The sequence below is a fragment of the Bos grunniens genome, chromosome 28 (assembly GCF_055505025.1).
Source record: "Bos grunniens cultivar Pamir isolate PY7600 chromosome 28, Bosgru_T2T1.0, whole genome shotgun sequence".
NCBI lineage: Eukaryota > Metazoa > Chordata > Mammalia > Artiodactyla > Bovidae > Bos > Bos grunniens.
The window spans coordinates 36,201,650-36,224,777 of NC_141192.1; the positions used below are offsets into that span (position 1 = coordinate 36,201,650).

The 23,128-nt window shown below is 36.4% G+C and overlaps 1 protein-coding gene across 13 annotated transcripts in view; it reads right to left on the minus strand.

The window, feature by feature from the left end:
- Window positions 1-23,128, minus strand: part of RYR2 (ryanodine receptor 2) — an 820,811-nt gene that overhangs the window by 510,726 nt on the left and 286,957 nt on the right. For all 13 annotated transcript variants that reach the window (XR_015157121.1, XR_015157120.1, XR_015157122.1 and 10 more), the window contains exon 3: window positions 21,779-21,883. Coding sequence is in view for 10 of the 13 variants with exons in the window: in XM_086382784.1 (XP_086238910.1) it covers window positions 21,779-21,883 (105 nt within the window). In the remaining 3 variants the exon portion in view is untranslated. The remainder of the gene's footprint in view (window positions 1-21,778; window positions 21,884-23,128) is intronic.

Genomic DNA, 23,128 nt, shown 5'->3' on the forward strand with positions numbered 1-23,128 from the left:
TATTTTGATTTTTGTATTAGACAGAATGTTATTTTAATTTGTCAAATAATGTCAAAAATTGAAACAGACTTATACAATACAGTAAACTTGGCCATCTCCCACAATATTATGTTTAACTTAATAAGGAAAAGATTTAGAATTTTCACTTGGAAGTTTAAATTTTTTTCTTTTAAAATTTAAACTGAGTAATAGAAGACAAAGATCTACTGCTTCCTAAGTTATTCTTTTTTTAGAATAGAAAAGATCCTGTAATGCTCTTTACATTGCTTTCTGAATTTGTCCAAATTGTGAAGAACAGTATATACACTCTCTAACTCAAAACTACCAATATCTCCATTTTCAAGCATAGAATATATTAAAATGGGGCTTGTACATAAAGTTTAATGTTAACAAATTCAAACTGATGGGTGCTAAGCAAATATAGTAATTCTCTTCTGCGTAAGCTCTTACCAGAATTACTAAGTTTGATTAAATACCACAAGTAAATCCATCTGGGAAAATAAATATTTAAGAAGAGTACGAACAATTAGTGAGGGGAAAAAGAGAATATTATTAAATATTAAATGTTTAATATTTAAATATTAAAATGTTCCTAAAATACAGTGATTAAATCAATACTGTTTTGGTATAATAATAGACAGACATGTGTGACAGAATATTCAGCTTAGAATAACCCATCTGGGAATGTATGAACTTAATGTATGACTAAGAAAGGCATCACAATAAATAAGGAAAGGAATCATCAGTCATGAAAAGCGATGGGCATTCTTCTTAGCCACTAGGGGAAATAAAATCAAGTTAAACAGTAATCTTAAATGAACTCTGGATGGATCTACTATGAATAATAATAAACTCAAATAAATTCTACATCCATTCACTATTTAAAAAAGGGATGGGTATAACAAAGGGTGTACAACGATTTAAACAAAACAATTCAGTGCAATGTCAATCAAAATATCAGCAAGTTATTTTGTGGATACTGAGAGAAACTTACTGTAAAGTTTCTATGGGAAAACAAAAGACCCAGAAAAGCCGAAACAACATTGAAGGAGAAGAATAAAGTAAGAGAACTGATACTGCCCAACGTTAAGACTTAACTATAAAGTTACAGGAGTCAAGAGAGTGTGGTACTCATGAAAGGACAGACAAATGGACCAACGGAAAGAACAGACAGCACAGAAACAGACCCGCACAAATGGAACCAATTTATCTTTCACAAAAGTAATTCAATGAAAAGAGGACAGTCTTTCACCAAGTGGTGCTGGAACAACTTGACATCTGTATACAAAAAAGAAAAGAAAGAAAAGAAAAAGATTCTAAGATACGGATTTTAAAACTTTCACAAAGATGAGCTCTAAACAGGTCACAGCCTTAAAATAATATATGAACTATAAAACTCCTAGAAGATAACATGGGAGGCTATCTGGGTGACCTTGGGTTTGGTAATGACTTTTATAGATATAATGACAAAGCATGATCCATGAAAGGAAAATTGTTAAGCTGGACTTCATTAAAATTAAATCTTCTTCTCTGTGAAAGACACGGGCAGCCAAATGAAAAGTCAACTCACAAGTGGGAAAAAAACTTTACAAAATATATATATTATAAAATTCTCATATTCAAAATATACAAAAAACTCTTAAAATGCAAAAATATGATATACAATAGAATACTATTCACCCCAAAAAAGAATGAAATAATGCCATTTGCAACAACATGGATGGACCTACAGAATATCATACTAACTGAAGTCAGAAAGAGAAAGATAAATATAATATCCCTTATGTGTGAAATCCAAAATATGACCCTAATGAACCTATCTACAAAACAGACTCACAGACACAGAGAACAGACTTGTGGTTGCCAAGGGGAAGAGGGGATGGGGAGGGATGAATGAGAAATTTGGGATCAGCAGATGCAAACTATTATATAGAGAATCGATAAACAACAAGGTCCTACTCTATAGCACAGGAAACTATATTCACATCTGTGATAAGCCATGATTGAAAAAATATGGAAAAGAAAACATAAGTATACATGCATGTGTGTGTAGAGGCATCCCTGGTGGCTAAGGGGTAAAGAATCAGCCTGCTAAGCAGGAGATGTGGGTTTGATCACTGGGTTGGGAAGATCCCCTGGAGAAGGAAACTACAGCCCTCTTCAGTATTCTTGTCTGGAAAATCTCATGGACAGAAGAAACTGGCGGGCTGCAGTTCATGGGGTTACAAAACAGCTGGACATGACACAGTGACTACAGAACAATTACACACACAGACACACACACACGTACATATATGTAGAACTGAATCACTTTGCTGTGCAGTAGAAATACGCCATTGTAAATCAACTATATTTCAATTTAAAAACTTAACAATATGAAAATAAACAATCCAATTTAAAATTTGGAAAAAGGTATCATCAATAGACACCTCACAAAAAAGATATCAGATGCCATGTAAGTATATGAAAAGATGGTGTACATCATATGTCATCAGGAGCTTTTAAATTAAAACAACAGTAAGATACAACTACAAAACTATGAGAATGGCCAAAATCCAAAACTGATACCACCAAATGCCAATGATGAGGTGCAGCAATAGGAACTTTCATTCATTATTAGCTGGAATGCCACGAGGTACACACTCTAGAAAAGTCAGTATAGCAGTCTCACAAAAATAAACACAATTTCAACATATGATCCAGTGATCTCTTTCCTTCATATTTACCCAAAGGAGCTGGAAGCTTATGTCTACATCAAAGTCTACACGTGAGTTTATAGCAGCTATATTCATAATTGCCAAAACTTAGAAGCAATCAAAATGTTCTTCAATAGATAGACAAACTACTGTATATCCAGGTGATGGAATATTGTTGTTGTTAACTTACTCATTCGTATCCAACTCTTTGCAACCCAATGGACTGCAGCACACCAGACTTCCCTGTCCTTCACCATGTCCCAGAACTTGCTCAAACTCATGTCCATTAAGTCAGTGATGCCAACTCAGTAATAAACAGAAATGAGCTCTCGAGCTAAGGAAAGACATAGAGAAACCTTAAACGCATCACACTATGTGAAAGAAGCCAGAATGAAAAGGCAGCATACTGAACGATTCAAAGTATATGACATTATGGAAAATGGTAAAACTATTGAGCCAATAAAAAGATCAGTGGTTAGAAGGGAGGAAGACATGAAAAGGTGAAGTTCAGGGGACTTTAGTGAAACTATTCTGTCTCATACCAGGAATAGTGGATACAAAACATAATATATTAACTTTAAAAAAAAAAAAAATTGGCCATGCTGCATGGCATGTGGGATCTCAGTTCCCTCACCAGGGATCAAACTCTCATCCCATGCATTGTTAGCACAGAGTCTTAACCATTGGACCATCAGTGAAGTCCATGTCAGAATTTTTAGATTGTACAGTACAAAGAGTGATAATGTAAACTGTGAAGTTTAAATAATGATTTGTCAATATTGGCCCTAATGTAAACCATGAACTTGGGGTGGTAATATTTGTGAGTTATAACAAATGTACCACATTAATGCAAGATTTTATAATAATAAGGGATGTGGGGGAAGGAAAAGGCTATGGGACATTTTCAAACAATTTTCTGTAAATTTGAAATTGCTTTCAAAAATTAAGTGAAATAAAAACATTTTCAGAAATTAAACACATATTCTAATGTAAAGAAATTATATATAATGTATACCCAATTATTATGAGAAAAATGAGGAAAAAATTAAAAATCCAGTGATATGGATCTCTGAGTAAAATATTACTTCTGGCTGGGAGGATTATGAAAATATTCAAGGAAGACACTTTCTTGGACATAAGCATAGAAGGACAGGGTAAAATTCTGAAAGATGCAGAACTGCAGGTTGAGGAATTAAGTGTGGTAAGAATATGAGAAATGTATCAGGGGAAAATAGAGCTTATTCAGGGAGTGAATCCAACCTGATAGAGAGTGGAGAGTATGAAAAACTAACTAATGGATAAAGAAGATGTGGTACATATATTCAGTGGAATATTACTCAGCTATCAAGAAGAATGGCATAATGCCATTTGCAGCGATATGGATGGACCTAGAAATTGTTACACTGAGTGAAATAAGTCAGACAGAAAAAGATAAATATCATATTATATCCTTTATATGTAAGATCTAAAAGGAAACTATACAAATGAACTTATTTACAAAACAGGAACAGACTTACAGACTTATCGTTACAGGGCAGGGGAGGAAGGATGAGAAGAGATAGGAAGTTTGGGATTGTACAAATTGTACATTCAATCTGTGTACATACAATTGGGATTGTATGTACATGCTGCTACATTTAAAATGGATAACTGACAAGGGCCTATTGGACAGCACAGGGAACTCTGCTCAATGTTATGCGGCAGCCTGGATGGGAGGGGAGTTTCTGGGAGGGTGGATGCACATGTATAGGGCTGAGTCCCTTTGCTGGCTACCTGAAACTATCCCAACACTGTTAATCTGCTACACTTCAATATAAAAGTTTAAGAAAAAAAGAAAAACTAACTAAAGCTAGACAGAGAAACTAAAACCTCAAGTTCCTTCATAAAACTGATTGTTCACTTGGCAACAATTAAATTAATGAAATTAGGAAGAGTCTGCTCAGGGAACAGCTTATTCAACAGTTACAGGCAAGTTAAATACCTAGAAAGAAGCCATAATCAAAACAGTCCTCAACAAAACACAACCAGAGTCATCTAATCATCGGCTGAATCCCCTGTTCACAGGTTTCTTCCTAAGCAGTTCTTGAATTATTTTCAAAGGAACTACAAACTCTTTATGGTGAAACAAACTACAAATTTACTGAATTTAAATACCTATGTAGCATTGACCTCAAATCCATACTGGAGGCATAGAGATTATATCTCATGAATAAATAACACAATATCACTCATTTTCCTATTCATAATTGTTGGACACACTAATACCATTAGAAATAAAACAGTCTCCAGGCCATGGGTGTGTAAAGAAAATCTCAGTTTTTATCTTTTCCCTGGCATCTTGTTTTTATTTCTTCACCCTCCTCACTCAAACATTTATAGTTTATAAGGCACAGATTCCACTTATGTCCTATTCTGGAAAAAACATTCCTAGCTCTTTAGGATCTACCTCACCAGTTACTGTTCACAGAACTTGGAACACAGTTATTCATCATAAGTCTATAGAACAAACAAACGCAAGTAACTCCAGCGAATGAAGTATTAAATTTTGTGGCTGACCATTGCTTCTTCTATTGTCTCTGCTGTGATTTCTCTCTCACTTCTCACTTCCTTTACACTGTCTGATCTCACTGGGACACTTCTCTCTCATGTCAGATCATGCAGTGATTTCAGTAGGTTCTTCTTATCTCACACCAGGCTCACTGCCTCCAAAACCATGGATATCAGTTGCCTACAATGCAGAGCGCATTCTGTGTGCCTTTGGTGTGCTGTTCTCTGTACTCTGTCAATGGCCTAAGGACAGTTTCAAGGTTTCCTATTCCAATAAAGAACTCGACCCCAGCTCTGTTGGGGTCTTAAGAGATAATTGCTTCACTGTTATCTCAGAAGTCACACCTGGTCATATTGCCCATATTGGCCTTTCCTTGTCCAGATGGTCCATCTGGTCTCTAAGCTACACAGAGCCCCCTGGATTCTGTCTTGCTCTCACAGGTCTGAGGTTAGTTGCAAAAAAGTATAGATTCTACCACTATGCAGCTACAAGTCAAAAGTTGCTTGATTTCCATGTAAGTCCTTAAATCTGAAATTATATGAAAGATTCTGTATGTATAGAAATTATCCTTTTTTTTCCCCCTGGGGAAGAGGTTTGTAATTTTTATCTGATTCATCAAGATACCACAACAGGGGATGGCCAAATAATTTCTCACCTGGACTGGAGCACCATGGACAGTGAAGGAGGGATAACAGGAATTGAGTTGTGACACGTGTTAACCTGACCTGGGCAGGCAAACAAGGATGCATATTGTTCTAACCCCCAAAGTTTACCCTCACTTCCTCTTCTGAATAGAGTTCTTTTCTCTCAGAGTAGAGCAGGGCAAGGAGAAACATATCTGTGCTTAACAGTCAATGCTATACTTAGGTTCAAAACTGCTACTATAATAGTAGGCACAGAATTGTTGGTTTTCTTTTCAGCCCCTTAATTCTTAGGTTTATAATACCTATCTTTCAATGTCTCAAGTCAGCAAATATTTACTGACTGTTTCATTACATGCTTTGTCCTAGGTGTTCATGCTAAAGCCAGTGAACACAATAGATCAAAAGCATTGCATTTGATCTGCATTCATGGGATTTACACTCTATCAGAGATGAATAGTTTATTTAAAAATAAAAATCACCCAGAGAAAATCATAAATCGAAAAGACATACGCACGCCAATGTTCACTGCAGCACCATATACAATAGGCGGGACATGGAAACAACTTATATGTCCATCAACAAATAAACGAATAAAGAAGATGTGGTACATATGGAATATTATCAACCGTGAAAGGGAACAAAATCCAGTCATCAAAATCCAGTCCATCATGGATGGACCTAGAGACTATTGTACAGAGTGAAGTAAGTCAGAAAGAGAAAAACAAATACTGTATATTAACACATATATATGGAATTTTTTAAAAAATGGTGTAAATGATCTTATCGCAAAGTAGAAATAGAGACAAGTGTGTGAATACCAAGAGTGAATGGGGGTGGGATGAACTGGGAGATGGGGACTGACATATACACACTATAGAAACTATATATATAAACTATTAATAGGGAACTGGTGAGAGCCTACCGTAGAGGACCGGGAACTCTACTCAATATTTGTGACCTAAATATTCACCAAGCTAAGTGAATACAGCTATATCCACACAGCAGTATGCACTTAGCTGTATCATAGAGACTAACACAACACTGTAAAGTAACGATACTCCAATGAAAATTAATAAAGACAAAAAATAAAAACACAAATGCACAATATTAATATGACAGAAGGAAAAGAAATGTTTTGGAGAAAACTCAAGTGAGGTAAGAAATGGTGCTAGTGAGGTTATGCGGGAAGTGAGGATAAGTAGCATGTGATAAAAAATAGTTTAAAAGGATATATTCTGTCAAATTAGACTGCAATTTTTTAAGAAAATAAAGTTTACTTTAAGAGAATAAAAATTAGAAGTTGTTTAGTTCAACAGGTCATGAATATCTTTAAATTACTGGTAAATTCAGAATCTATCACAAATATTTGATAGCAAGTGAATTAAGCAAGTATTTACACATGAAATTTTTTTTACTTTAAATACAAAAGATCTGAAGAAGATGTTCAAATTGAATGACAGTAATGTAATAAAATAATCTATACATTAAAGAGTCATAATCTAAAGCAGTGCATAACTCTGGCATGGTGATTCAATTACATGCTGGTGATTCAATTACATACTGACCTCCTTATTGAGTTTGGTGCTGGTATCTCTGGAAACCACATCATTCAAACACATAGAAATATGTAGTATACTTTGCTTCAGAGTAGGAAGTTGTCTTTTTAGAGACAAAAAGACAATAAAACAAAGTGTCTACAAATAGAGGGCATATATTTCAAACATAGACAAATGTCCACATTCTTATAAGTGGTAGACAAATAGTTGCTGCTCAGTGAATACTTTTAGCTATGAGCCTTTTAAGAAGTTATAATCATGTTCACCTTCTAAATCACTGCACTAATTTCACAGATGAAAGACAGGTACATGGTTATATACAGAGGCTTTAGACAAGATGCTGCCTAACGAACACATTAGTCAGTAATATGTTGGTTCATTTAATAGCATCACAGAGCCATTCCCAAAGCAGTATTTTACCAGGGATGCTCCTGAACAGCAAGGTATATAGTACCCAGCTTCTTAAAGTAAAATGGTATTAGTAGTTAATTGGGAATTTCAGTTTCAATATAAATAGCTAGTAACATCCTTTTGTCTATAATATAAACAGACTAATCTGTTGAGTTTTTCATTGTTTTTAACCTGTAGAAGACCTCAGCCATTTATGAAGGGATGTGTGTCTTTATACAGGGGAGGTAGTGCTGGGTAGGTAATTAAGACTTCCCTCCTCTGGACTCTCATTGGACTTCAGTATCAAAGCATATTTCACCCATGTTCAATCATTATTTACTTTTACTTTTCACTATTAGATCACTAAATTCCTCACAAACAAGGTGCATTTTTATTTATTCCTGCATTACCAGCGTGGAATTCACAATAGCATCTCAACGTACTTTTGTGGAACAAATACTATATGAATCAGTTGGGTGAAGAAGTAAGCAAGGGTTTAACATTCCCCAGATACAGAAACAACTGAGCACAGACTTTGATTTTTCTTTCTGGATAAGGATTTACTGACAACTTGCTACACCTAGTTTGGCTCAAGAACCTGGAGGATCCCAAATATAAATAACTTTTTCGAAATAAGGCTTAAGGAGGATAACGCCATGTCTGCTCAACATTCATTTACATATATAACCCTGCTCTTTCTTCCAGAAAAATCCCTAATTTTGTAAAGGTGTCCTCTCTCCCCTCTAAGCCAGTTGTGTTGGCCACAGTTCCTCTTGCTTGTTAATAATCTGGGCAACGACTATGTGACAATGGATATAAGGGGAAGTCCATCAGGTGGTTTCTGGGAAAATCTCATTAGTCTCATAAATAAAAGCAAAGAAAGTCAGCTGCTTTGTGTGCCTATGGATGATGCTGAATTTGGGTATCATTCCTGAAATTGCTGCAGCCCTACTGTAACTAGAGAAACGAAGAACCAAAGAACAAAGCCAAGAGAACTAAAGAAAATCTGTGCCAGAGCCCTAATCAATTAAGCCTGGATTCTCTTGCTTTTTTAGTGTCTTAATATTTTTAAATGGAATATAATAGCTTTACAATGTTCTGTTAGTTTTTGCTGTACAGCAAAGAGAATCAGCTATACTTAGACGTGTATTTCTTCTTTTTTGGGTTTCCTTCCCATTCAGGTCACCACAAAGCGCTGAGGTCCACTGTGCTGTACAGTAGGTTCTCACTAGCTGTCTATTTTATACATATTAGTGTACATATGTTAATTCCAATCTCCAAATGCCAAGTGCCACATCCCACCCGTCTTCCACCTCGGTATCCATACATTTGTTCTCTATGTCTGTGTCTCTATTTCTGCTTTGCAAACAACTTTCATCTACACCATTTTTCTAGATTCCACATAAATGTATCAATATGACATTTCTCCTGACATCACTCTGTATGACAGTCTCTAGGTCCATCCACGTCTCTGCAAATGGAATAATTACATTCCTTTTTATGGCTGAGTAATATTCCATTGTATATTTATATGCCACATCTTCTTTATCCAATCCTCTGTTGCTTCCATATTTTGGGTACTGTAAACAGTGGTGCAGTAAACCCTGGGGTGCATGTATCTTCTTGATTTATGGTTTTTCTCCTGATATATGCACAGGCATGGGATACCTGGTAGCTCTATTTTTCATTTTTTAAGGAACCTCCATACTGTTCTCCATATTGGCTATACCAATCTACATTCCTACCAACAGTGTAAGAAGGTTCCCTTTTCTCCATACGATTTCTAGCATCTATTGTTTGTAGATTTTTTTGATGATGACCATTTTGACTGGTTTTAGGAGAAATTCACTGTAGTTTTGGTTAGCATTTCTGATATTTTTAACCATATATGATTAAATTATAAAAGATGATACAACAGTCCATGGAAAAAAATTTTTATACATGATGTTCTAGACAGATATAAACCAATATTAGCTGTGATTATCTTCAGGGGAAAAATGGACTATGAAGAAACTATCTTCAGTTTATACTCTTTTATATTACTGTTATGAAACCAGAAGATGGAAACGGCTCTGAAATTTAACCTTAAGCTGAAATTTAAGCTGAATTTAAACTTAAGCTGAATATTGCATGCATGGAGGGCACCACTTTTTCCTAGTTTTATTGAGATATAATTGATAAATATCATGGTATAAGTTTAAGGTGTATAGCATAATGATTTGACTTACAAATATTATACAATGATCACCAAATAATTTTAGATAGCATTCATCATCTTATGTAGATAAAATGAAAAGAGAATACAAAAAAAAGAAAAAAAACATTTTCCTTGAGATAAAAACTCTTAAGATTTAATCTCTTAACATTTTTCTTATATATCATATAGCAGTGTTAACCATGATGTACATTAGTCACCATGATGTACACTACATCCCTAGTACTTACTTAGAACTGGAAGCTTGTAATTTTGACCCTTCCTCCAATTTCCCTCTTCTCCACCTCTGATAACCGCAAAGCTGATCTCTTTTCCTGAGTTTCCTTTTGTTGTTGTTGTTTCAGATTCCACAAATAAGTGAGATCATACAGTATTTGTCTTTCTCTGTTGGACTTAGCTAATACCCTGAAGGCCCATCCATGTTGTCCCAAATGGCAGAATCTCCTCATTTTTATAGCTAAACAGTATTCCACTGTACACAGGTAACACAATTTCTTTATCCGTTCATCCATCAATGGTTGTTTCCACTGTCGTGGTTATCATAATGCTGCTCTGAAAATGGGGGGTGAATATATCTTTCCTCATTAATGTTTTCATTTCCTTTGGCTATATTCCCCAAACTGCTGGATCATACGGTAGTTCTATTTTTCATTTTTGAGGATCCTCTATACTGTTTCCCACAACGGCTCTACTAGTTTACAATCCCACCAAGAGGACAGGATTCCCTTTGCTCTGCAACCTCATCAGCATTTGTTATCTTTTGTCTTTTTGATGATGACCATTTTAAAAGGTAGGAGATGATATCTCAGGGTGGGTTTGACTTGCATTTCACTAATGACTAGTGGTGATAAGCATCTTTTCACGTATCTGTTTGCCCTTCACACATCTTTGGGAAAATGTCTATTCAGTTCTTTTGTCTATTTTTGATTGCATTATTTGGGGTTCTGCTATTGCTATTTGTTATTTTGGAATTGCATAAGCTTGTTATATATTTTGGACATTAACCCCTTATCACATACTGTGGTTTGCATAATATGGTTTCGCATCCCATATGCTGCCTTTTCGTTTTGTTAATTGTTTCTTTTGCAGTGCAGAAGCTTTTTAGTTTGTTGGAGTCCCACTTGTTTTTTTTTTATTTTGCTGCTTGTGCTTTACGTGTCACTAATGACTTTCAGCAATACCAATATATAAAATTTATTGATTCCTTACCATAGTTCAGAAGGCATCTTCCTGACACAAAAATAAAATTGTGAGTGTGGTTATTATTTTTCTTTATCAAAAAGGAGCCCTGTTCAGTCTTTTGTCTCTTCAGAGGCAGATTTCTACTGCACTGAGAATATTTAAAAGTATAATCACAGTTTCATATCCTAATTGTTTGAGTCTGTGTTTTAAGGAGACTTAGAATGTAGAGCAGTAACATATTTGAAATGATGAACAATATCAAGTGTTTAAGTAAACTTCATTTTTCTATCCAGTGAATCATTAGCCCAATCATCTGAGTAACTTATTTTTAATAATGTGCAGAACTTATTATTAAATGTTAGAACACCATCTATCTTATATGAACTATAAGCAAGACGTGGCAATGCTTCCTTTTTCCTTCACACTACTCCAAGTCACTTTAATCAAGAGAAAGCAAACCGAAAAATAATCAGTATGAAAATAAAACTCAACCAGGGTAGATACAACATTAATTATTAATTTTTGGTCCTTGGCCTACATGCCCAAGAGCATGAACAAATAAGTCTTTTAGATATAGTGAACATGTACCAAAATCTACTTAAATACAAAAGAAATATTGAGCACCACTTTTGGAATGACAAATAAATACTAAAAACTCTTTAGAGAATAAAGTCTTTTGAATTTAAAATGTGTGTGTTTTATTATTAATTAATTCATTCTTTACTATTAATTCCTATGTGTGTGTGCATGTATATATACACACACATAGGATAGACTGACATTAATATTGATAGCTTTGCAGGAAAGCCAGGCTCCTACGGAACCAAATCACACTTTTCAGTCCTTATTCAACTAGGTATCTCTGATTCTCATCTCATCTTGCAAACAACATCTTACTCAAACTGTGTTTCCATGATGTAGAAGGGCAAATAGGGGCACCTCAAGGCCATCTGCATCCTAATACACACAAACTATGAATATATACCGTTGCTAGCTTTGAAGATGAAAGAGGGGCCACCACCCAAGAATAGACGCTAGAAAAGGTAATGAAGTATAATAGATTCCTCCTTAGAGCTATCATAATTAATGCCGTCCTGCTGACACCTTGATTTAGCCCACTGAGACTAATTTTCAGAATTCTTATCTGAAGAACCGGAAGATAATTAGTTCATGGTGTTTTAATCCATCAGGCTTGGAGCATAATTTGTTAACAACAGCCAGAGAAACTAACATATATGTGGCTTCTGTAGCTATTTTCTCTTGGCTTTCCCCTTATCGTCCCGGTTCTTTCTAGCCAGAGCTTTCTATGGGATGCTCCTCCTCTTGTTCCCACTGGTTTAGTATTGATATCTCCTTAGGCTCTCCCACTGCTCCCCTCTTATTACATGAATACTCCAAAGTAAAGAGCTAAAAAGCATAGACTTCAGACTCCAATTGAGATTAATTTGTATCCTAGTTCACTTACTAAATAAGTAAACTTTTCAGATAATGTGGTTTTCCATTTTACAGAAATTCCATTTTGTTACTTGAATCATTTTTATATGTTGATTTTTGAATTCTTTTGTTGACAGTAAACGTACTTTCCTTGATTGCACTGAATATAGCCTTAATAGCTGCTTTAAATCTTCATCTGCTAAGACTGTCCCTCTGTAGTTCTTGGTAGTCATTTACCTTGAGATTGGGTCACATTTGATTGTTTCCTAAGCAATTGTGAATTGTGTCCTGTCCTTTTATATTGTTGCAGTTCTACTATACACCGCCGAAGAACACTGATGTATTTGTTTTAATGAGCAATCCACTTGGTAGGACTCAAACTGCAAACTGCAAAATGCTTGGTGGCAGTGCAGATCTCAGAGCAGTAATAACGTTAGCAGCGGTAACTGAATTGACGTCTGTCCCCCATATAGATGGCTAAGCATCAGCCAGAGACCCGGGCAGAGTTTATGCACAAAATGTGGGTCTCCCTCTCTCTGGATTTCTCTTTTCTAGAACTACTCCTTGACTTTCAAAAGGCCCTGAATTTTGTCTTCGGAGAGACTGTGCTTGTTCTTTCAAAGTTTTAGCGACCACAATCTTCAGGCTAAAAACCTTAAAAATGTAAAACCGATCGGCCCCAATTCCATTTTCCAAGGCTGGCTTCTCTCCAGAATCTTCCTGCTTTTGTTAAACTCTCTGGAGCCCTCAGGCAATTGCTGTTTGCTTTGCTTTTATTATTTGGACCAAATATATGGTCTGGAGAAGACATTTGCATCCCAAAGCAAATACAATAACAATAAGATATGGGCTATAATAAGATATGGGCTTCTCAGGTAGCGCTACTGGTAAAGAAATAGCCTCCCCATGCAGGAGACATAAGAGAGGTGGGTTCAATACTGGTTCTTGAAGATCCCCTGGAGGAGGGCGTGGCAACCCACTTCAGTACTCTTGCCTGGAGAATCCCATGGACAGAGGAGCCTGGCAGGTTACAGTCCATGGGCTCACAGAGAGTCGGACATGACTGAAGCGCCTTAGCATGCATGCACAGCACGGCTGTAGTGTGCTTCCTATGTGCTATGAATGTTCTATACACTTCATACTGACTTATTGGATCCTCACAACAATATAATGGGAGGACACTATTATTTGCCCCCACTTTACAGATGAGAAAACAAAGGTACAGAAAGTTTAAGCAGTTTTCCAAAGATTACCAGAGTTTCTCTATAATCTATATGCCTAATCACTATGGAATATAGCACACATCTTGAACTTCAACTTCTGCTCTTGCATTTATATAAAATGATCTTAAATGCAATTACTCGCCTGAAATTATTACTTCATTGTTTGATAAACGTATTTTTTAAAAATTGATTCATGGTGCTTTAATGTTTATAAAATGTATTTTAAAAAACGACACCTCATTTACCAGTTAATTTAAATGGCTACTTCATGATGCATTTTGAATACTTTCAGAATACATGCTTCTAAAAAAGCAGAGGTTTTGTTAAGAGAGTGGCACAATTGTATTAATAATACTCCCTATTCTATAACTTCATTTTTCATAAAAACTGAAAGTGTCACAGTCTGATATATCTCTCTATTGATAACTAAGTCTATTGATAACTGTGGCATTTTGTAACTTTAATTACAAGATTATATAATTTAGAAATATGAAACACTCAGGATTTCATATAAAATAATAAACTATTTCAGTAAATTTAAACATAAAAATCACATTAAGAATATCCCTGAACATGTTATGTATAGTCCTCTGGGCAAGTACCAGTTTCTAATAGAATTCAAAGAACAGCATAATGAGATTAAATTGTTCCCTGGAGAAAAAATTTAAGTGACTTTTATATTAATAGCTTTAATATTATTTCCATTTGTCTTAGAAATGATGTAGTAATAGAAAGTCCAAAGAAAATTCTAAAGAATGCCAAGTTCCCCAAACTCAATCCCTTCCTTCTGCTAATACAATAATTATATCTACTCTTCTATGATAACACACATCATACGGCACTATAATTGTCCTTCTATTCTTGCTTAGACTGTGAATCCATTGATGGCAAAACTCACTTATTATTCATCTTTCTACCCACAGAGGTTTATAAAGCATATCTTCTAAATATTCAAAGTTTGCATTAAATATATGAATGATTAGAACTCACTTATTCATACTAAGCAATATTTATAATTACATTGTAATTTTATAGATATTTAAAGCATCATTTGTAATTTAAATTATAGGAAACTACCAAAAAAAACCCTACCAATTACCTATAGTAATGAGGAAAATACGACATGAATGAATGATACTAATCAGAACCATTGAAATTAAAAATTTTAATCTACTTCCCCCAAAAAGCAGGATATAACGGACAAATACTGGTTTAATTTTAGTTTTTGTTTCTTGGTTCAAGCTACTAATAGTCTAACAATAAGGCACCAATAGTCAAGCGGCTACAAGCAAAAGTCAGAAGGGAAAGGACCCTACAATTCTCCTGCTGCTGCTGCTTCAGTTGTGTCTGACTCTGTGCAACCCCACAGATGGCAGCCCCCATCCCTGGGATACTTCAGGCAAGAGTACTGGAGTGGGTTGCCAGTGCCTTCTCCTACAATTCTCCTAGAAACAGCTAAACCAAAAGATAGAAAGGACAGTCAATGTTATTTTTGTATATACCCTCCTAAACACTAATACGAGTAAGTCACTTAATATATTCATGATGTTAAAACAAAAGCAATGCATTGTCAACAAGTGAAACTATTAAAAATAGTATGTGAAAAAAAAAATCAATAAATTTCACAGATTGTAAAACAGAAGCCCTTTCCACTATACCGTCTCACTTCTCAATTCATATCTGTGCTTCTATGAAACAGAATCCTAAGTTAAACTAGATATTACAAAAATAAACTTAAATGGAGAAAGAGTTCATTGAAAATGCTTCTGAATTAAGGTATAATGAAACAAATGGCCAAAAGCATAGGATCATCTACATTATTAAACTTTATTAACTAGAACACACACAAAAATGAGCAAATATTATCACTGACATATATTATAATGTCAAAATCATAAAAAATCATCAGATTTAGTGATTATTAAATGATAGTATATAAAGCATATTTAGCATCCATTTAACAGTGGCTGTTTTTATTGTTTTATTTATTCCTTTTCTCATACCTATATATGCCTTTGATTGAACTGCTACTAATCCCTGACTGCCTTTTCCCTGGCCTTGGCAGTTTGCTTCTCTGCAACCGTGGCTCTTTCAGGAATCCCTTCCCCCTCCCTCCAGTTTCCCAGCCAGTGATCCTGCCAGTTTGATGATGGCACAGTTAGGTTAAAATATAGTCAGTGATACTTATTTGTGTGTGTGATCTAGTTAATAAGATTTAATAATTTAGATGGTCCTATGCTTTTGGCCATTTGTTTCATTATACCTGAATTAATTCAGAAGCATTTTCAATGAACGTTTTCTCCATTCAATTTTATTTTGTAATATCTAATTTAATTTAGGTCTCCATTTCACAGAAGCACAGATATAAAGTAAGAAATGACATGGCATAATAGAAAGGGCTTTGGTTTTACAATCTGTGAAATTTACTGATATTTCTTTTTTTTAAATACTATTTTTCACTAAATTTGATGACTGGGGCTTCCCAGATGGCACTAGTAGTAAAGAACCTGCCTGCCAATGCAGGAGATGTAAGAGATGCAGGTTCCATCCCAGGGTGGGAGAAGGGCATGGCAACCCACTCCAGTATTCTTGCCTGGAGAATCCCATGGACAGAGGAGCCTGGCGGGCTACAGTCCATGGGTTCACACGGAGTCGGACACGACTGAAACGACTCAGCACACACAGACCTGATGATAAAGACTGACCTTCCTTAAAGCCACAGAGTGAATATGTGGCACAACGTATTCTTAACCAGTTCTCAAATTCTAGAAAACCTAGCTTTTAGCCCAGATATGGATGTGAGAGTTGGACTGTGAAGAAGGCTGAGTGCCGAAGAATGGATGCTTTTGAACTGTGGTGTTGGAGGAGACTCTTGAGAGTCCCTTGGACTGCAAGGAGATCCAACCAGTCCATTCTGAAGGAGATCAGCCCTGGGATTTCTTTGGAAGGAATGATGCTGAAGCTGAAACTCCAGTACTTTGGCCACCTCATGTGAAGAGTTGACTCATTGGAAAAGACTCTGATGCTGGGAGGGATTGGGGGCAGGAGGAGAAGGGGACGACAGAGGATGAGATGGCTGGATGGCATCACTGACTGGATGGACGTGAGTTTGAGTGAACTCCGGGAGTTGGTGATGGACAGGGAGGCCTGGTGTGCTGCGATTCATGGGGTTGCAAAGAGTCGGACACGACTGAGCGACTGATCTGATCTGATCTGATATCAACAATATGCAAAATAAATCTGAAGAATGAGAGGAGATAGAAGTAGATACAGAAGCAGACTAGTGATCTAGAGCCACCTAAAACCTAGGGGGCAGGGAACAAAAAATTAACAGAAGCAAGGAAGTGCATATACAGAGGATACAAGAAAATTTGGCCAAAAGGGATGGGCATTGATCCTGCGGTCATTTTCTCCTTGTATTTATTTGTATTGTCTCCACTCTCAGGATTTTAAAGGCCCTGTGAGCAGCTATTCATATAAAGCTAAAAAGCTCTTGGCCTGTTTTCTACTGGTATGCTTTAAATAAGAAAAAAAGCTGAATTATGTTCAATGGAATTACATACTGATCTGGAATTACATATAATTAAACTGATCTGGATCACTTTAATCATACTTTTTTTAAAAAGCAGATATTTTAGAAAACCTCTTTTAATAAAATATTTCAGAAGGCTTCTTATGCCACTTATACTACTAGTTCTGTCTTCCCTGATGGCTCAGCTAGTCAAGAATCTGCCTACAATGCGGGAGGACCTGAGTTCGATCCCCGAGTTGGGAAGATCACCTGGAGAAGGGGACATCTACCCACTCCAGTATTCTGGCCTGGAGAATTCCACGGACTCTATAAAATCCATGGGGTCACAAAGAGTCGGACACGACTGAGCGACTTTCACTTTCGTTTTGTGTTCTAGTTATTTTACTAATAAGCCACAATAATCAATTCTGTGGAATCAAAGCTTCATTAAATTAAGTAATATTTTTCCTGTTTCATCTTACACATCTGTTTTTGTTATCAATAACCTTCATGATGTGTTTGACACAAATGATGTTGGGGATTTCCCATTAAATTTCCTGCAACTTTATAAAAACCAAGCATTTACTTGGTGGGACCTAAGAATACAAGGCAAATGGTGCTTAACCACAAAAAAGAAAAGGCATGGTTCTAAGTGAAGTTTTTTTTCATTATCATCAAGTGTGTTTGTATTGCTATGTGGATAATAAATAGTATCAGTATTAACAGCATTGAATTACATAAGGAAGTTTAGAATTTTTTTTAAAAAAAACAAGGCTTCTTAAAGTTGATCATAAGAGAGTGGGGGAATTAAGTAATACACAAGATTCTTTATGATACACTCTTTAACGTGTAGGGAGAGAAACAATTTCTAGCACTGACATATATACACTGCTACTGCTAAGTCATTTCAGTCATGTCCGACTCTGTGCGACCTCATAGACAGCAGCCCACCAGGCTCCCCCGTCCCTGAGATTCTCCAGGCAAGAACACTGGAGTGGGTTGCCATTTCCTTCTCCAATGCACGAAAGTGAAAAGTGAAAGTGAAGTCGCTCAGTCGTGCCCGACCCTCAGAGACCCCATGGACTGCAGCCCACCAGGCTCCTCCATCCATGGGATTTTCCAGGCAAGAGTACTGGAGTGGGGTGCCAACACTACCATGTGTAAAACAGATAGCTGCTGTATAGCACAGGGAGTTCCGTGAGACCTAGAGGGGTAGGATGAGGGTGCGGTGGGCACAGGGAAGTGTGAGGGAGGCTCAAGGAGGGCACATATGTATACCTAGAGCTGATTCATATTGTTGTACAGCAGAAACTCGCACAACACTGGAAAGCAATCACATTCCAATTAAAAAAATAAAGCAGATGCTCAAAAAATTAAAAAATAAACATATCACAAAAAAGAAATGATTTCAAGAAAATTAGCATCTCCTTGCTGACATACTTCATCCAAGACAAAGTGGATCTTTCTTTATAAGCAAATCTACTGCATATAACTTATTGTTAGAAATGACAGTTTGTTTGCCAAAAGTATTTGCTACTGATTCCCATGAGTTTAAAGAAGACACATGAGGGGCTAGTAAAGAGGGTATGGATATCTATGGAGTCCAAAGACTTGACTCCTACGAGTGCCAGCAGCATCCACTGAAGACATGTAATCAGATACGATCTTTCGCTGTTTCCACCATTATGATGAAGATGGTTGTTAGGTGGCAAACTAGCTCTCCTAGTGAATAACCTCAGCCCCAAGTCCCTGCTGCTGCTGCTGCTAAGTCGCTTCAGTCGTGTCTGACTCTGTGCAACCCCATAGATAGCAGCCCACCAGGGACTGTGAAAAGTTAAAGTGAAGTGGCTCAGTCGTGTCCGACTCTTAGTGACCCCATGGACGGCAGCCTACCAGGCTTGTCCGCCCATGGGATTTTCCAGGCAAGAGTACTGGAGTGGGGTGCCACTGTCCCCTAATTCTGACCAGCCCATGACTCCTCCAGAATACCCCCAAATTGCTCAGACTAACCCCCAAATCTTGCCAGAATCTTGACTCAATCATTCCAGCTGAGTTCCACTCTGAATAATTGATGCCTGTGCCAAACTAGTTATGAAATATTTTGAATATCACTCTTACATCTCCTGCATTGGCAGGCAGGTTCTTTACCACTAGCACCATCTGGGTAGCCTGAACATCACTCCCAGGTACAATCAAAACTCTCTTATAGTCTAAGAAAGCATTTTCTTTCCCCCAAATATAATATCTTCTGAGTCACTGGACAGTGGTTCTTCCTAGTGTGAAAGTGAGATTTGGCTCAATGAAATATTTTCCTTTTCTGAAGCTGTTTTTTCTCAATTTTCATTTAAGAATGAATGTCTAATGGTAGCTACACGGGGCTTTATAAATGATTTTCCACATATCACATAAATTATCATGTTATCTCTGACAGAAGCTTTCTAGAGGAGAACAACTCAAAATTAAGCTAAATAAATATATTTGGGGGGCAGAAATTCTAACTAATGAGTATCTTCAATAAGTCAAAAAATAGTATTTTCAACACGTTCTATATACACAGATAATTTGAGAGCTTGCCTAATCCATTCCCCAGATTCTGGGGAGATAAAACCTCTTATCAAGAGTTTAAATTTAGAAAAAGCAGCTTAGCAACCTGAAAATTTTATGGTAATTTTATCATAAGTTGGTATCTACAAAGATAAGTGAAATGACAATACATGCTTTTCTAGATGCTCATGCAAAAGGAAAAGAATTTTCCTTCATAAAGACAGATTGGAATTTCAAAGCAGATATGCCTCAGTGAGTGGAGAAGGCAATGGCACCCAACTCCAGTACTCTTGCCTGGAAAATCCCATGATCGGAGGAGCCTGGTAGGCTGCAGTCCATGGGGTCGCTGAGAGTCGGACACGACTGAGAGGCTTCACTTCCACTTTTCACTTTCATGCATTGGAGAAGGAAATGGCAACCCACTCCAGTGTTCTTGCCTGGAGAATCCCAGGGACAGGGGAGCCTGGTGGGCTGCCATCTATGGAGTCACACAGAGTTGGACACGACTGAAGCAACTTAGCAGCAGCAGCAGCAGCAGCATGCCTCAGTGAGGTTTAAAACCCAAGAGGGGTTGGTTATCCAGGTAGAAACAAAACTAGTTGAATTGAGAAAGGCTTTAATTCAACCCTACTCCAAAAGCACTGCATTAATATAAAGAAAAACAATTTTTTAAACTTCATGTAGTTTAATAGTGTAATTTCAAACTGTTGTAACCAAAAATGTACTTGAAAAATTAAATATGCATAACATAGTTGGATCTTTTAAAAAATAAGCTGTTACTCTAATATCAAAGAAAAATCACTAAAGTGTCTCTTCCATATATACATACATGTGATATAGTATTAACATTTTAAATTAATTTAAAATTAACGCACAAGGCAATTAAAGTCCTACCTGTGTGATACTAAAATTTAAAAAACTACAAGGCTAATGAAAATATATCACATCAGAATTTATCATTCATTTTCTGTTAAATGGTTTATTATCATTTTTTAATCTCTTTACGTATCCAAACCACAGCAATGATTAACAACAAAAACAGCAACACATGGACCAATAATCGCAAATAAATATGTTCAGTTCATTCCTGGAAATAGTATAGTTTATTAAAATATATACTGCAGTAATTACAGCAACAAGCAAACACATACATAGGAAACAAAAATTTGACCAACACCCTCCTGCTTAACTCTAAAATTTAATGAATTAGCTAAGAATGGGTAGTAGCCCAGAATCACTCAACACAGAATGGAACATAATTTAAATTACCAAATAAGCTTTCAAAGAAAAATGTCTGCATTTGGCAACAGAATAAAAATCTCAATTTTCAGAAGAAAATGATTAGCTATTTGCAAAATTACAACTGATTAAAGCTGTAACACCATAATTTTGTTACTTCAAATATATGAGTGCCATGAAATTTTACTTGCCATAAAGAAGCTTAGAACATAGTCACATGGTTAGAGGCATTTGAGAAGGAAATAAAGATTAATGACAGCCATGCATAAAGCAATTAATTGAAAGAGTCAAAATAACAGCTCTGAAAATGTAAGAAATGCTCAAAGAAAGAGATTCTGCTTTAACTACTGAAATAAGCATGAGGTTCAAGGACACAGATTACCCTATGGATGGGTTTGTGGTTTTTTTTTTTTTAAGTTATTTAAAACATCACCAGATCTCCTGGATAAAGCAGAAAGGCAAACTTAAGAAAATCAGAACTAAACAGCATTGACTTATTTCAGTCAAAAGAACATCTCCAAAACCTGTGAAGAAATCATTTATATAATAGCTGAGTTCTTTAAAATACTGCCAGCCTACATAAATTAAGTACTTGCCCCTTCAGACTTTTCCACAGTGTTAGCCAGCATCTCCTGCAGGGCCCGGACAGACAAGGACTGCTCCAGCACGAAGGTGCAGATGGAGAGGTCTGGAGGGACATTCTGTGAGGAAAGAGGGAAAGCCACCATCACCATCACCATCACCATCATCTTCAGTTCATCCAGACCCAAACTTACCTTGTGATACTTCAGCTTCTTTCACAGAAAGAGAGAATACTTGTAAGTTCTCTGACATGAGCTCCCAAATCATCCAAATATACTCTCTACACCACTCACACTTAAACCGTGTTTTAACTAGTGGATAACTACAGCTACCATTTACTGAGTGCCTACTCTAATTAGGCACTGCACTCAAAGCTTTATCAATAACACTCATGGTCATCTACAATAACATTACTGGGTGGATAAGAAACTAGAGAAGTTATGTTACTTTTCCAAGTCACTATTACTAGATTTTTCAAGCTGGGACCAAAAAGCCAGATTTCTCTGACTCTCAAGCATTCATTTCTAATTTATCAAGTAGCTTGTTGATAAAAACTAAAAGGACTTCACTCAGTAGTGAAGTTCAGTTCAGTTCAGTTCAGTCGCTCAGTCGTGTCCAACTCTTCACGACCCCATGAATCGCAGCACGCCAGGCCTCCCTGTCCATCACCAACTCCCGGAGTTCACTCAGACTCACGTCCATCAAGTCAGTGATGCCATCCAGCCATCTCATCCTCTGTCGTCCCCTTCTCCTCCTGCCCCCAATCCCTCCCAGCATCAGAGTCTTTTCCAATGAGTCAGCTCTTCGCATGAGGTGGCCAAAGTATTGGAGTTTCAGCTTTAGCATCAGTCCTTCCAACGAGCAAATATAAAAATGAATTGGTATAAAATATTCATTTACATAGGCTTGTTTTTATCCACAAACAATTACCCTGTCTTACTCAAGTTGGATATCATATCTAGCTTCTAACTTTGTATGCAATAGTTTGACTTTTATTTGGTGTGTATGTATTGCTTTATTTGGTCAATCCTTTTTTTCTATGTCCTTCCATAAACTTCCACTTCAATCAAGTAATAACCCCATAAATTCTGAAAATCCCAAAAAGTAACTACCAAGGAGACAAATGAAACAGGGTGGGAAGTGACTGCCAAGTTAGACAGTACTATCCCAATCAGGAACAAATATGTTATCAATCATGCACACCTTTGTTTTAGAGAAGCAGGATCCAGTAGGCAATGCAGCTGTTCAATTAAGATGTTCAAGCTAGCATTTTCTTTTTTTTTTTTTTTAGTGTGTGAAAGGCATGGATGGATTTTATTTATTACCCTATATCTACAATTTAATTTGAGGTAAAATATAAGCAA